This window comes from Anomaloglossus baeobatrachus, chromosome 2 (assembly GCF_048569485.1).
Source record: "Anomaloglossus baeobatrachus isolate aAnoBae1 chromosome 2, aAnoBae1.hap1, whole genome shotgun sequence".
NCBI classification, from domain to species: domain Eukaryota; kingdom Metazoa; phylum Chordata; class Amphibia; order Anura; family Aromobatidae; genus Anomaloglossus; species Anomaloglossus baeobatrachus.
This window is the reverse complement of record NC_134354.1, coordinates 589,459,010-589,470,777: the sequence shown is the minus strand read 5'-3', so window position 1 is coordinate 589,470,777 and position 11,768 is coordinate 589,459,010. Positions and strand designations below refer to the sequence as shown.

At 41.9% G+C, this 11,768-nt stretch overlaps 1 protein-coding gene across 17 annotated transcripts in view; it reads right to left on the bottom strand.

Moving 5' to 3' along the window:
* Positions 1-1,508: 1,508 nt before the first annotated feature.
* The window catches only part of MYCBP2 (MYC binding protein 2), a 481,356-nt gene continuing 471,096 nt past the window's right edge, over positions 1,509-11,768 (bottom strand). For all 17 annotated transcript variants that reach the window (XM_075336774.1, XM_075336775.1, XM_075336778.1 and 14 more), the window contains 5 exons: positions 10,215-10,322; positions 9,801-10,010; positions 6,940-7,047; positions 6,081-6,246; positions 1,509-2,523 (listed from right to left, as the gene is read on the bottom strand). In XM_075336774.1, coding sequence (XP_075192889.1) covers positions 2,408-2,523; positions 6,081-6,246; positions 6,940-7,047; positions 9,801-10,010; positions 10,215-10,322 — 708 coding nt within the window. In that variant the 3' untranslated portion in view covers positions 1,509-2,407. The remainder of the gene's footprint in view (positions 2,524-6,080; positions 6,247-6,939; positions 7,048-9,800; positions 10,011-10,214; positions 10,323-11,768) is intronic.

The window sequence follows — 11,768 nt, the reverse complement described above, 5'->3', positions numbered from 1 at the left end:
CAGAGGTTTTCTGGTCAGTGAACTGACTCCAGTGGTACTAGTCCTCAAGTTGAGGCTTGGCATAGACCTGGGCGAACAGGTCGGCATGGAGCATACGTATAGTAAACAAGCTTTATCAGACGGTGGTAAAAACAATTATACAGAACAGGTCCCTGTGAGTGGGACGAGACCATGGCCATGTGGGACGGACAGAAACAGCAGCAATAGTACAATAAATGATGGAGCAGCCTTAAGTGAAACTGTACCTTTCAGTCGATTGTACTGTAAGACTAGTTCAAGTCTTGTGCCCGCAGTGACGATGTGTTGGGAGTACTGTGAGTAATGTTGAGTAAAAAAAAAAAAAAAAAAATATTGAAAAAGAAATCAGTATCAGTCTCCCCAGTGGAAGAATTCTGGTCAGCACAAAGGCCTAAACACGGGCATGGCTTGCACACACAAAGACCACACACCCAGCCAGGATCACTGCAACCAATCCCTACCCCCTTGCTCTGTGGAGGTGGCCAGGGAGCGGACCACTAAAGGACTGCCGAACCCTTTGCCCACAACTACTGTCAGTTCACCCCCACATCATGATGAACCAGTATTCAGAAACTTCCCTGCAGTAGTAAAAAAGGTTTAGGTTTTTGTCTATTACACTAACTGATGCTCCATGTAAAAACCTGAAGATGCTTGCATTTTGTTAAAATTTACCTTCGAAGCATTAGATGTACAGTCAGGGCCACAATTTCCCCATACAAAAAATATATACAATGCTGACCTATGGTACATTTTCAAAGTAACATAAAAATGGCAACATTTTAACAACTGCATTCCAACTGTAGTACAAGAGCCATCTGCAGTGCTACTTAAAGGGGTTGTCTGGTCTTAAGCTACAAGTCTGTAGTCACTCTAAATGACTGCAGACTTGTGAATTCTCATATCGGACCGTGATCATGGACTGGCCGCACTGGACACCCTCATATGCCTCTAGGAAAAATTGGTGATTTTAACAACGCATTTTAGAGTTCTATGATTTCGACCTGATGAAGAAGAAAACTCAAACTCCCTAAATAAAATTAAAATCACATTTTTCCTGAAGTTTCCTTCTAGTCATGGCAGCGCAGCATTAACACTTCCAAGTATAAAAATAATGTAATACTCATCAACAGCCCATGTCGTCTGTGTATCCACTTCCTGCACAGTGACTTGAACAATGACATTTGACCACTGAGGTTACAGATGAAGCCAGTGATCGGTGACTGGCTGCAGCTGTCCCTTGCCTATGCTGAAACATCACTGGGGGACAGGAGACAGATTATTGGGGCACCTAGGAAATGTCAGCATGAAAGCAGCCTAGGACTGGTAAGATGAGTGTTACTCCTTTTGTTATTTTATAACATTCTAAGCTTTTAGTGAAATAAAATTCAAGGGGTTTGAAACCCTTTTATGCCAGGTAGAACATGGACACTCCTAAGTCAAAAATAGAAATGAGAGTTATTAGAATAAAAATTTCAGGAAAGCTGCACAAATATGATTTAAGTCTTTATTTTTCTTTTTAAAAGCCATTCCTCTTAAATAAGATCCTAAACATTCACCAGACTGTCACTGTATAAAAATGTACAGTGGCTTTATTAACATGTACATTCCATAAAGTTTACATCTGCAAAGATATGAGGCACACTCAGTATTGCACTTCATTAAAATTTCAGGCTCAAACATAACCCAGAAAGTTAAATGAAACTGCCTTTGTAATGTAGTAAATCTTAAACGGGACAAACATTGATATCTTTATGTACTATATACAGCATTTGTTACAACTTTATACCTTGTTATGTTTATGTGCCCTCCACAGCAATGTCACCTTCTTCTCTGTGGACACATTGCAAAGCTCTCCAGCAACCAGAGAGTTATATTAACAGTCTAGAAGATAAACATATATACTCCTTTTTTCCACGAGATGCAGGTATACTTGTACCAGGCTATTGGAAAGTCAGTAACTTTTCTTCTGATCATACATATACTGTATACATATATTTATATATCCTCGATATGGCGAGCCTTTTATATGCGGTGTATCCAAGCATTTTATACACATCTGGTGCCTTTTCGGTGGTGCTTTATGTAATGACCACATGCAAGCACCTCACAAGTAGCTATCAGTTTAAGTATAAGAAAACATTGAGTTTGGTATGAAGAGTATGAACTTGTGAATACACAGCTGTATCTGGTGCCTCCTTCCTGTTTAACCTTGTTCGTAGACTCTTATGTGGTCCCATCCTGACCGGATGCTGTCGTCCAGAACCTGCCTGGCGTGATGGACTGCTAAAGTCCATCTCAAAATTCACAAAGCAAGGATTAAAAAAAAAAAAAATAAAAATAAAAAAAATTATAATTAGAAACTGGAAAAGTAGTATGGACTATTTTTTTTTTAAAAAGTGTGGGCATTTCTGCACACTCCACAGCCCAAGGCAAACTCTTCTCCGGTGGGCGGGTGGACCACATGAAGAGGGCACTCCGTCCCTTCAAGCTGTTTGCCTTTTGGACCTATAAAGAAAAAAAAAAAAAATTACAAAAATAATAGTCATATAGCCAACAAGCAGGAGTTACAAGGCTTGAGAAGCCTATTTTTGATGTACCGTATATGCCGGCGTATAAGACGACTGGGCGTATAAGACGACCCCCAACTTCTGCCCTAAAAATATAGAATTTGGGATATACTCACTGTATAAGACTACCCCGCTCCCAAATGAAAAAAAGTCTGCTTTGATTGCAACATGTTAATTTTAATTCCGCGAGAGCCGTACAATATGTTTTTAAAGGGCCATTGACAGATCAATCGCTCCAATGTTCACTTAGTACAGCAAGGAATGCTCCTCCCTGCTGTATAAAGCCACAACTGGACTGAAACAATGGTACTACACTCTGCTACAAACAGACACACACAACTCTGCTACAAACAGACAAACACACACAACTCTGCTACAAACAGACAAACACACACAACTCTGCTACATGCAGACAAACACACACAACTCTGCTACATACAGACAAACACATACAACTCTGCTACATACAGACAAACACATACAACTCTGCTACATACAGACAAACACATACAACTCTGCTTCATACAGACAAACACGTACAACTCTGCTACATACAGACAAACATACAACTCTGCTACATACAGACAAACACGTACAACTCTGCTACATACAGACAAACACATACAACTCTGCTACATACAGACAAACACGTACAACTCTGCTACATACAGACAAACACGTACAACTCTGCTACATACAGACAAACACGTACAACTCTGCTACATACAGACAAACACATACAACTCTGCTACATACAGACAAATACACACAACTCTGCTGCTCTGTGGGGCCTGCACCCGCGGCTCGGCGGGTACAGCACCCGCGGCATCAGCGGGGGGGGGGGATTGGCAGGGCATACATCTGGGGGGTTAGAAGCAGCTCACTGGGGCCCATAATGGGCACAAGTCCCCCTGTGTCAGATATCTCCCCCATAGTGCTGCCCATGGCCCCTATAGATCGCACAAGTCCCCCTGTGTCAGATATGGCCCCTAGGCTGCTGCCCAAAGTAAAATAAAACCCTCTTTCCTTATCTCCTGTCTGCTCCGTGCTTCTGTTCTTCCACTTCCTGGTTGTCAGTGCGGTCATGTGATCGGCACAGCAGGCTGAGCTCTCTGCCTGATCACAGTGGAAGCAGGGACACAGGGAGAAACGCTGCAGGGGTAAGTAAAGCTTTTTTATTTTAGAATGAGCAGCAGCCTGGGGGCCAAATCTAACACATGGGGGACATGTGCGATCACACTGGGACGCAGGCTCATATAATATGCACCGCTGCCCCAGCCCCTCACTGCGTGCGATTTCAGCACCATTGGAGATGGACAGCGGCTGTGCATATTATATGAGTGGGTGCAGGAGATCAAAGGATGCAGCCCGCAGCGTTCCCCTGTGCTCCAGAGCTGCTTCCACCAACTCCCCTGGATGCTGCAGTGTACATACACACCCCCCCCCGTATATCCGGCGTATAAGACGACCCCCCACTGTAGCCATTATTTTAAGGGGGTAAAAAGTCGTCTTATACGCCAGTATATACGGTATATATACCATCTATGTTTGCTTTACATTGTAGCAAAATTAACTAAGCCAGTCAAGAAATACTACAGTTATGTGAAAAACAACCCAGGATGAAGAACTATCATGTCTTTCGGACTATAAGACACTTATTAACATAAAAATTTGTGAGGAAAGTGGGGGTGCATCTTCTAGTCCAGATGTTCCTGGTTCGTTGTGTGGGGGGGTTGACATGACGGTGGCGGAGTGGGTCACAAAAGTCAGGAGCAGAGTTGCTGCTGCAAAAAGCAGAGGCTGGGCTGAACACGTGTCTGCTATTAAAGCAAATTAATATTCGCTGCTCTCCAAGCCCATAGTGAGTATTAGTTTTGGATGAGCTGGCTGCTGACGTCGGTGCCCAACTGGGGGCACATGGCAGTGGTGTCATTAATTTCCTGTTGCTTACACACCAAAGTCAGCTGCCAACATCAGAAACGGAAGCTGAGCCCCGGGGTGTGGAAGGAAGGTTAGTAGAATTGTTTATTTTTTTTTTATGTAAGCATCATAACGGTAGGCATATATACCAGGATGGGACCACAATGGGCATACACACCAGGGTGGGCAACATTAGTACAAAATTGGGGGACATTATCCCCATAGCGGTTTCAGAAGCAGATCTCCTCCACCTCCCCATAACAGTGCGTCATGACCACATTTTTTAGCTTAAATTTTTTTTCCCTATTTTCCTCCTCTAAAACCTAGGTGCGTGTTATAGTCCGGAAAAAATACAGCATTTAGTTTCACTATTATCAAGCAACCATTCCCCCTTTTTGCTGTCACAATGCCAATCTAGGTTTGAAATGAGCCTCCAAATGTCCAGCAACTTAGCCAAGCACATGCTGTCCGACTACTCCAACAAAAATTGGATGATTAGCAGAGCGTCCCTAGCAGATAAGGGATCTGCTTGTGCAACAACTGTAGAAAAAGACATGAATCGCACATACCAAAATCACACTGCTCTAAAGCCACTAGGCAAAAATTTAACACCTGAACATGAGGTTCTTGGTATAACATTATAATCAGACCGTGTGAAGCCCACTACCACGTCACGGCGACCCGCTGAGTGGGTCCCTAATCTATGCCTTGAAGGTGCGGCCCCGTGCACCAAGTACCTTAGCTGCAGACATGCACCAGAAGGGCAGGTGACCTGGAGGCACACAACACCATGCTGCAAGGCAGAGCCAGAGGGGTTCTGCTTATGGAAGGTGAGTGTACAGCTCCTTTCACAGAGTGCTGGTGCTGTGTGGTGGCGATTTTGTGTCTGTGGGGTGGTGTGGCCTGGAGTCATGGGGACTCTGCCTTGCAGCATGGGTGTTGAAAGGCACCAGGTCACCTGCCCTGCTGTTGCATTGTCGCTGCTGCAGCGGTTGGTGTGCGGTGCCGCACTTTTAAGGCATAGATTAGGGACCCTCTCAGAGGTTTGCCGTGACGTGGTAGTGGGCTTCATACAGTCTGATCAGAATCTGAAACTAAGAACCTCATGTTCTAGTATTTAAATTTTGCCTAGCGGCTTTAGATCAAAGTAGGATTTTGGGATGTGCGATTCATGTCTTTTTCTTCCAGGTGTGCTAAGGGATCTGCTTGGATCACTGTGGTATTCAAGCACTACAATGATATTCTTGACCTACCCTTAGGATAGGTCATCAATATCAGATTAGTGTAGGTGCAAAACCTTGCACAACCACCGATCAGCTGTTACCAGCAAGATATAAATAGTGTACACAGCAGAACACCTCCATATTATCACGCAGTTTTAGTGGCACCTGCCTGGTTCAATATCAATTTAGAAAACCCCTTTAAAGCAGAATTATCTGCTGCAACTTAGGAGTGAAGGTGATCAGTCCTCGCTTCCTTCCTCACTCTCACAGCTATATTAACCATATGTAGGATAAAAACAATCTGCAGAGACACTGCAACATGTAACACAAGTATATGGGTTATACTGCCTACCTGCAGGACAATGTGGAAGTTCTTCTTTAAGTATGCTGGTCATTCGCTGGAAGTCATCATGGCAAGCATTACAAAAATGTGTTGTTCCAAAACAGAAAAATACTGCCACCGAGCAGCAGTAACGACACTTGTATTCAAGGAAATCAGTACCATGTTTCGGACACATCTGTCAGAAAGAAACAGAACAGCAGCTTACGTTCAATACCGTGCTCACTGCCATTTTAATGACTATACATATGGAAAGAGGTCTGAAATAAGTGGCCATTACTAAAGAGGTTATCCAGCCTTTTTAAAGTGATAGCCTACCCCTAGGATACGTCATTTATATTATGCTCGATTGACACGTCCAAGTGTATGGACTGCAATACAAGGACATATGCCTATGAAGCGGTTGTGTCTGGTTCGTTAGATGTAGAGTCAATCTGTGACGTTTGAGTTGTGACACATGGATGAGCAAATCCAGACTTAGTTTGTTGAAGGTCTGAGCACCTCCTGTAATCAGCTGTTTGAGGAGACTGCAGCGTTCAGGAGCATAGAAGTTTCTTCATTGTTTAGTCGCTTAAAGGGTGGTTTGTTTTTGGCTGTCCCGTTCATATCAGGGATATTAGTGATGTTATATTGAGTTCATTGAAGCAGTAACCTGAATCACTGCTATAAATACTGTGAAAGAGGCAAGTACAAACCAGCTGTCAGGCCGCTGTACACACTGAAGAGGCCCCTTCACACAGCTCATCAATAAGTGAATACTGATGGCCTTTAGGGTAACGTCAATTTATAAGGCTAATATGCAAGACTTTCTGCGCTGTCATAATTGCAACAAAGTTTTCAAATAGTTTGTTTCCCCAAGATGGCATCATACCTGAGCCCTGGACACATCGGAGCATGCTCCACATATCAGCTCTCTTGGATCATAGTCATCTCCTTGACCGGCCTCTGCATCACAGCGTGCTTCACCACCAAAATATGCCTTTAAAAATTAAAAAAAACAAAACAAAACCCAAAAAGTTAGTTTTGCATTAAAAAAAACCCAAAACCACATCCAATTTGCAAATCCCACAATGTTCAGTCAGCTTTATTCTATAAACATATATATGACGATACAGAAGACCTAAGTATTTCGTATTCTCATTTTTCAAATCCAGATACGGACAACAGACTCCGTGTCCAACAATACAATTAAGACCGTGAAAGTTTTACGGCTCATGCAGAATATTTTTCCTTTAATGTGTAATCTGAATCTCCAGCCTTACCAGTGATTTTCATATAAGAAAATGCTGTGTGTTGACGGCCAGTATGACTAGATCTTGTAGGTTTCTGTAGCTACAGCCCATGAATGTTTAGCTTGCTTCCTGCATTTGGGGGTGAACACTAATTACCATATTCACTACAAGTAATGTGTCCAACAATGTTTTCTTACAGCGAACCTGACAGGTCCCCCAAACCAGCAGGCTTTCATCTAACCAGCTCTGTATAATATTTTTCACTTAACCAAATTTTTTTTTTTTTTTAAAAAAAGTATATATAAGCTCTGCTTTTCCTATGCTAATTAGCCCTTTGACGATAGGACATTAACCCCTTCAGCCTCGGGGCACTTTCCGTTTTTGCGTTTTTGTTTTTTGCTCCCCTTCTTCCGAGAGCCGTAACTTTTTTATTTTTCCGTCAATCTTGCCATATGAGGGCTTGTTTTTTGCGGGACAAGTTGTACTTTTAAATGAAACCATAAGTTTTACCATATGGTGTACTGGAAAGCAGCAAAAAAATTCCAAGTGTGGAAAAATTGCAAAAAAAGTGTGATGGCACAATAGTTTTTGGGATGTTTTATTCACGGTGTTCACTATATGGTAAAACTGATGTGTGGGTATGATACCTGAGGTCGGTGCGAGTTTGTAGACACCAAACATGTATAGGTTTACTTGTATCTAAGGGGTTAAAAAAAATTCACAAGTTTGTCCAATAAAAGTGGCGCACGTTTTGCGCCATTTTCCGAAACACGTAGCGTTTTTATTTTTTGGGATCTGTGGCTCAGTGACGGCTTATTTTTTGCGTCTCGAGCTGATGTTTCTAATGGTAGCATTTTTGCGCAGATGCTACGTTTTGATCGCCTGTTATTGCATTTTGCGTAAAACTTGCGGCGACCAAAAAACGTAATTTTGGCGTTTGGAATTTTTTTGCCACTACGCCGTTTACCAATCAGATTAATTGATTTTATATTTTGATAGATCGGGCATTTCTGAACGCGGCGATACCAAATATGTGTATATTTATTTATTTTTTAACCCTTTAATTTTCAATGGGGAGAAAGGGGGGTGATTTGAACTTTTAGGTTTTTTTATTTTTTTTTAATTTTTTAAAACTTTTTTTTTACTTTTTTTATTTTATTTTACTAGTCCCCCTAGGGGGGCTATAGCGATCAGCAATCCGATTGCTGATCGCTATCTGCTGATCACAGCTATTCCGCTGTAAACAGCAGAAATAGTCACTTTCTTTCTTCCTCTGCTCCGTGCCGAGGAAGAATGAAAGTGAAACTTCTTAGCACCAGGCGTCATCACATGACCCTGTGCTACGATGGCAACCACCGAACGTCACGTGATCACTCACGTGACGTCCGGAGGGGGCGGCGGTAAGAAAAAAAGATGGCCGCGCGCATATAGATCTCGCTGCCAGACTTTGGCAGCGAGATCTAAGGGGTTAATGTTCCGGGTGGAATGCGATTCCACTCGGAACATGTAGGCACACATGTCAGCTGTTGAAAACAGCTGATATGTGTGCCGATCCACGCCGCCTGCCCGCGGCAGGGGGCGGGGATTACCGGGACACGATCCATGACGGAAAGATCCGTCCATGGTCGTGAAGGGGTTAATTTCCCAGACTTGTTGGCCCTCTTTCCATGTTGTTACGCTTTTGTGGGAGTGATAACAGGATTTCTATGAGCCGGAGCATCACCAGCTCCTGAAAATCTTGTGCATGAGTGCAGCTTAATTAGGCATTACTGCTCTTTTGACGCCGGGTGTACATGCCGATGCTTCTTAGAGGTGCACTGCGCACGATTTTAAGTGCAGAAGCTGGTCTTCCGATCATGCGTGGTGCATGCTCTGAAGCAGACACACATACACCCAACTTCAGCACAGTGACGCTGCAGAAATGAGCCTTGCGCATCTCTGCGATTTTTAGGGGTTGGTGATGCACTGGCTCATGGAAATAAGGTTATCACACCCACAGGGGCACTATAACATGGAGAGAGGGCTGACTAGCCTGCGGAAAATATGCCCCTTTGAGTAGTCAAAGGTGTAATTAGCATAGGAACAGCACACTTTATAAATAAATATTTTTTTTTTTTTTTTTAAACATTGATTTTAGTAAATATCATTATGCAGGGCTGGTCAGGCAGGGAATTTAGTCGTGCACATGTGGCTGCTGGGTTGGAAGGAATAGGGGACTGGACAGGGTCCTTTTAATAAGCAATTGGAATCTGACTAAAGTTTGGCATATTTGCTTTCTCTAAATTACCAATTGGCCTTTGCTGAGAAAACTGTCGAAAACACATTTCGCTTCCATCAAAAGGATTTTTACAGGGCACCTTCAGGCACCATTAAAATGTTCTTCATCCAAACAGCTATATTAGTAGGAATCCCAAGTGCCCTTAAACCTTTACTATTAAAATTGACCATAGGCAGGCCTAAACAACTAAGGATCTGATTAGGAATGTGTCGGCAGAATTACCTTTTTACATTTGTAGCAGACATAATAAGCATATCTGTTCATGGCATAACTGGCCGGGTCATTGTAAAATCGTACTCCCGGTGTAGTGATTGCGTCACTTTTGTGCAGTCCTTCATATTCCAGTCTCATCAAAGCCTTCCTTCTCACATCTTCATAAAGGTCTCGGATCGGGTCTAGAAGATCTTTTAACACTGAATGATTTATTTTGTTCTATAAATAGACAGATTACTTTTCATTATGTATGAAGGGATGTGTTATCAATATTGAGTTAGACTGTACAGATTAATATTTTGTGCCAGTGTTTACAGATTATGAAAGCCACTGATCACATCATTCTTAGATTTAATTAATGTGCTGTGAGCACAAATAGTCATAAGTGAAACCGTGTACTAGAATTCCATCCAAATTAATTACCTTGCAGATAGGACAGGACATAAAACCAAATGTTATCCGTGGCCCCAGCCATCTGTTTTCTAGCACACGCCGGCAACATTGCAAGTGGAACACATGGCTGCAGTCCAGCTGAAAAACAAACAGAATGACCATATTATCTGGGACAAGACGACAGTTCTGAGCGGTAAATAAAGGCCAATCTTTCTGCATTTCCTTTGAACTAGTTTTTATAAAAAGGTTCACTGCTGAAGAAGGCACCACATAAGTAGTAATGGTCGGTCATCATGGTACGGCGATGGCCACCAATTGTATACGTTCTAGAGAGAATGGCTGTTAATAGCTGTAAGCTTGACGTTCAGCTCAATTCTATGGCTCTATCCATCACCAAAAGTAATGGATGCACATTCTGCAATTATGACAAAAATCGAAGTCCACAACTAGAATATTTGTTTTTTTTTCATAACTAATGTAGAATGATGCCGTTCACTTGCTCATACATTAACTCTCCGACCACAAAGATGCAGTATAAAGACTGTGGGATCATGTGCCATAGGAAACCATATAGGTTTTGGACATCTCAATATCGCCTATCTGTATATGAAAATCAAGATTACTCTGTAGATCTAAAGAACATACACTATACATACTAAGAGAAGAGTTTTTCCAGCAATTGGTCCACGCAAATTTTTTCTTAAAATCCAGTATTCTTTATTTAAGACATATTAAACAATCCATAACATGGTCAGGAAACCCATAGATGAGAGGACGCGTTTCGATCGACCTGATCTTAGTCTGTCTCTATACTATACATACTAAGTATTTCTAGACATCGACCACTTGGGAAGAATTCACCCCTGCAAGATTTTGTTAGTGTGTTTCCCTGCAGGCAGTGTATTGACTACAATCAAATGTACACTGTGTGCAGAGTTATTAGGCAAGTTGTATTTTGGAAGATTTTTTTTTAATTATTAATCAACGACTATGTTCTCAATCAACCCAAAAGACTCAAATATCAAAGCTCAATATTTTTGGAAGTTGTTTTTTTTTTTTTTTTTTTTAGATTTGGCTATCTTAAGAGGATATCTGTTTGTGCAGGTAACTATTATTGTGCAGAATTATTAGGCAACTTAATAAAAACCAAATATATTCCCATCTCACTTGTTTATTTTCACCAGGTAAACAAATATAACTGCACAAAATTTACAAATAAACATTTCTGACATGCAAAAACAAAACCCCAAAAAATTAGTGACCAATATAACCACCTTTCTTTATAATGACACTCAACAGCCTACCATCCATAGATTGTCAGTTGCTTGATCTGTTGACGATCAACATTGTGTGCAGCAGCCACCACAGCCTCCCAGACACTGTTCCGAGAAGTGTACTGTTTATCCTCCCTGTAGATCTTACATTTTATGAGGGACCACAGGTTCTCTATGGCGTTAAGATCAGGTGAACAAGGGGGCCATGTCATTATTTTTCATCTTTTAGACCTTTACTGGCCAGCCATGCTGTGCAGTAATTGGATGCATGTGATGGAGCATTGTCCTGCATGAAAATCATGTTTTTCTT